This window comes from Limulus polyphemus, unplaced genomic scaffold, assembly GCF_000517525.1.
Source record: "Limulus polyphemus unplaced genomic scaffold, Limulus_polyphemus-2.1.2 Scaffold3427, whole genome shotgun sequence".
NCBI classification, from domain to species: Eukaryota; Metazoa; Arthropoda; class Merostomata; order Xiphosura; family Limulidae; genus Limulus; species Limulus polyphemus.
In genome coordinates, this window is record NW_013669037.1 from 44,406 (window position 1) to 49,415 (window position 5,010).

The window sequence follows — 5,010 nt, forward strand, 5'->3', positions numbered from 1 at the left end:
TATATATATATATATATATATATATCTTCCTTTTATGTAGGTACAAACCTTACTTCAGGGAATGCAGGACAAATTTCAGGGTATGTCAGATCAGATTCTTGCAAGAAATATCCTTTCAAATGAAAATTGCAAATTTAATTTTTAATAAAGCTTTTCTTTTCTATAACAACTTGAATATTTATTATTTACTTTGTAGGTTATCTAACTTAAGTTGAAGTTTATATTAGTAATACTTTGATACTTCTGAATGTAAAAAAAAGCAAAAGTCTATTAGATATCAGTGCATGTATGTCTATTACAGGCATGTAATGAAATATATCCATTTATGTAAATTAAAAATTACTTTTCATGAAAAAATTACAAATATGCAAGTTAAGCTTCATTACACTTTACAAAGGTTTAAACTGCAGGAAACCTTGTGTTGTATTAAGATAACTTAAAACATATGCTTGTGAATAATTTATTAGACAGAACAATGTGTAAATAACAGTTTAAACATACACTAGTTAAGTTAGTAGAATAATATTTGTGTGCGTGTCAGCTTACATCATAGCATAATCTCTCAAGAGCGAGAGTGTATCAGATATAGCTAGAAACAATTAGAAAAGTCAGAAATGTGGTTAGAATAGTATGAAAATAATATAATTTGATTTAAAATGACATTCAAAATAGTATAATTTCATCATGGTCTTTTTCATAAAACTTCTATTTGATAATATTTTCAAGTTTCCACTTAATCATTTTTGCAGTATATTTAGCTCTAATTATAAAAGTATTTGAATTGCATTATTTTTTATTTATTTATATGCTTTCTTGAAGTTGTATACAACACTTCATTTGTGTTGATATTAATATTGTACAGTTCTTTAGTATATATTTAGTTGTGCTAATGCTGTTATATAAATTTTGCTAACAATTTTAAATGTGTATATTCAAAATTCATATGAATAATATTTTGTCAATACTGTTGGGTTTAGATTAATGTTTATTCAGAAATTATATGATGAATGTTTTTGTGACAATTTGAGATACAGTTTGTGATCTGTTTTCAATACATCAATATTCAGAATTTATTTGTTGACCCATTGTGTTTATCTACAAGATTCGGATCAGACAGGATTGTAAAATAATTTTGTTACTTTCTCGACTCTCTGTGACATTATTTCTTTGCCAGTATGTAAAGTTACACACTCAACAACTAAGCATTATCAAATCTAGTTTATAAAGTTAGGTAATGTTATAATGTTTTTCTTGTATTTATTTAAATGTAGAAAATGATTCACTAAAAGTGAAGTTACCCAACTGATGACCTTAGGCAGAGTGGCCATTGAGGCTTTTTGTGGTTTGCCTGTCACTTGTAATTAAAACTAATTATTATTAATTTTTCTTGAAGATGTTTAACAACTCTTCTGCTAGAAGTTATAATTCTGTTTTGTAGGAAGTTTCCTCATGGCAAGGTATGCATTTTATTAGAGTGGTCATAGAGGCTTTTTGTGGTCTGCCTGTCATGTCACTTTTAATTAAAACGAATTATGATTTTTATGGAAGATGTTTAGCAACTCTTCTGGTAGAAGTTATAACATAATTATGTTTTGTAGAAAGTTCTCTCATGGCAAGGGATTTATTTTATCCCAAACTGTACTTAAATGAAGCTAACATTACAAGTTCACATAATTGAAATTTATTTTATTCTTAAGGAATTTTATTTTTTAGATACACTTAGTTTTCACTTGCTAAGAAACATAATGAAGTATAATAAGGGTATTATCTTATCCTGTGTACCTAATATTTAAATGAAATTTATGCTGTTTGCACTGTCATTTTAAAACTTAACAACTGGTGATTGGTAACTTTAATGAGGTTTACATACCATGGCCAAACTTTTTATTTATATAGTTTTTCTTTTGAGAAATGTTATTTAAAATTTAATGTTTTTATTTAAATTATCATTCATTTATTTAAAAGTCTATTTAACTAAATGTCAATGTAGTATGGATTTGTAAGTTACATGTGTAAACCTAGTATTTATATTTTTTATTAAAACATACAAATATAATGTTCTTTTGTATGAGTTTGTATAATAGATAAAAACATATGTAAAAATGACTCGTTGTACCTTAACATGTTATACTTGATGAAATGGGTCACAGAATTGATGATCTAGAGAAAAACATAGCTGATATAATGATGCAGTCAGGTACAGAAGAAGGAGACAAAGGTGTTTCTGGAAGTTGAATGGACTTTTGTTTGTCAAATGGGAAGGTGTCATTATAAAAACAGTATTGAACAGTTAACAGTGATCTTATGTGAGTTTTCCATTTTCTTGTTTTACAATATATTTCATGAAGTTTCTATCAGGAGCCAGAAGTTACGAAGAAGAATGCCAATATAGTACTGCACTATCAATTATACCTAGTATAGGGTGTGTTCCTGGATCAGTGTAATGAGGTAAAACTTGAGTGCTTGTTAAGTATTATGCATGTAATAATCCCTAAAAACATTTACTGAGCTTTGTAGTTTGATTTATTTTTGTTATTATACGAGGAATCAAAATTATTATTGAGCTCCTCTGTATATTTGTTGGTTGATTGTTATAATATTTCATCAACAAATTAGTACTTTGTTGACATTGGATGTTGTGTGCTATAGATAAGTCCACATCTTATTGTTGTTTCTTTACTTAGGATGTTGACTTCTTGAGAAAATAAAAGCTAACTGAATTTTAAGAAATTAGATTTTATTGCAAGAAGTTTTGTGGAAATCACTATTACATTTTAAGTTAATACATGTATATTTTTATTTAATATTTTTACATTTCTGATTTTGGTTCATTAATATAATATAGATAGTTAAAAATCTTCAGGTGTTGCTAAGCATTTATTTTTTTTATTTTTTCTAAGCTGAAACTTGTGTACAGTGGTGTAGAAAACTTAAGAAAATTATGAAGGAAATTATATTTTTTTTTATAGTACAATGTTACAAACTTGCATAGAGATACTGTAAAGGTTTGTTTTCAGATATTTGATTTTGTAGATGGTCTTATTCATATTGGTTTTTGTCCTGTACGAATATAATTATTGCTTCCAAAGGTTTTATTATTATATTTATACAGCCTATTGAAATTTAAAAAATCATCCTAAACAAAACAACAAAATATGAAAATATAGTGGTTTGTTCTATTTTAAATTATTTATGGTTTATGAAACAGTCACTTTTTTGTGAATAAATTACTGAAATAAAAAGATTTCAGCTTATTCATATGTGTTTGTGTATGGTAGGCAACATCATTATATCTTTATTACCTGAAACTACAGATTAACATCTTAAATGAAAGTTCAAAGATACAGCTTTTGAGTGGATAATTTATTTTTATTTAACTTTTTTTTACAATGTTTTAACCAGACCACTTGTGTGGCCATCATCAGGTAACTCTCTCTATTTCGTGAAATACAGTGCAAGCATTTTGTTTATATTTGTGGATTTTTTTAGGTTAGGAGATGAATGTGTTAGTGACTGTAAAAACAGAAGTGGCTTATATTTGTTTATATTTAGAAAACATAAAGGGTGACACCTGTGTTTTGATTTAAATTAGGTTTTAGTTCACGAATAATTAATGTCTTCTTTTATTTTTCTACTATTAATTTTGTTCTTCTTACATAATATTTTAAAGTTGTTAATGTTAACTAGATGTTGATTTGTTGTGCTGTGTTCATAATTGTGTGATGGGGGATTATGCTCTTTGATACTAATGATTATGTTGCATCCCGTTTCACCTATGTAAGTGCTATTGCAACAATCCATTGATACTAGTAGATGCTTCTGTCATTGAAGTTGTCAGAATAAACCTTCTTAAGATGAACTTTGATTTTAGTGCTCGGTTTTTGAATAAAAGTTACTTTGCTGTATATTTTGTGTTTTTTGGTGCTATTTTCTAAATGTTTATAATGTTTTTGGTTACATAGCTATATGTTTTCTAAACTTGAACAGAATGCTCGAGCAGTATTTTACAAAATGGAGACAGTTATCTGATTATGACCACACGAGTGGTCGAAATATTGTAAAAAAAATTTAAATAAAAATAAATAATCCACTCAAAAGCTGTATCTTTGGACTTTTATGTAAAGTGTATAATAGATTTTTTTTCCTCACAACAAGATTAACATCATGTTTTTAACTTTTATTATTTGATGCCAAAATCAAATCATATGAAAGAAAGATGTGTTTTACATGATTTGATATGAATTGAATACATATATAAAAATGCATTGCAGCATGTCCTGGTGTTATATTTACCAGCTTCTAATGAAAGATGAGAGAGTAAACTTTTATACTATCTGGCTTATTTTTTTATGAACTGCATTTGCCTGAGGCTTAGAGGTGAGAATGTTTCAGACTTTCTTCTGTGGCTTTCATCAGTGCTTGGTCGAGGAATGTACGTCCTGATAAAAGATTCAAAAATTCATGTAGACCAAAAGTTCTTCCTCAACATTCGGGCAGATTTAGCCCATAAATGCTTCAATGGCATTGCTGTTATCTCTGCCAAAAGTCTTTTTAAAAAGATGTTAAAGGACTTGCTGACCTATACTTTATTTCATACTTAATCTGTGAATTTAAACCTATCAAATTATTTTGAAGAGTTTTTTTAAGTTAGGAGAGATGAATGTGTTAGTGACTATAAAAACAAAAGTGGCTTATATCGAAATAAAGTTAAAAGGACGCACTTGTGTTAAGCTTCAAAATTTTACAAGTTAACAATTTTAGCCAAAGTTTTTCTAGTTATAGCAATTATAGTGATTTTAAATTGTTATATTACAAGGAGAATCAAAATAAGAAAATGTATTATATTTGATTGAGAAAATGTTACATATATTTAATTAGATGTGACTTTTTTGGTTTGTTGTACTTTTTTTTTAATGTAATATTTATGTAATAAATGTATATTTATATATCATACACCTGACAATTTATGAAGCCTTATTTTTTTTGTCTGTGTCCCTAAATGAACGAATT

General features: G+C 27.2%; 1 protein-coding gene across 1 annotated transcript in view; it reads left to right on the top strand.

The window, feature by feature from the left end:
* Window positions 1–2,364, top strand: part of LOC106469325 (heat shock factor-binding protein 1-like) — an 11,626-nt gene extending 9,262 nt beyond the window's left edge. Inside the window, exons 2-3 of the mRNA XM_013929815.2 lie at window positions 41–107; window positions 2,132–2,364. Of these exons, the coding sequence (XP_013785269.1) occupies window positions 41–107; window positions 2,132–2,235 (171 nt within the window). The 3' untranslated portion in view covers window positions 2,236–2,364. The remainder of the gene's footprint in view (window positions 1–40; window positions 108–2,131) is intronic.
* The last annotated feature ends 2,646 nt before the right edge of the window (window positions 2,365–5,010 follow it).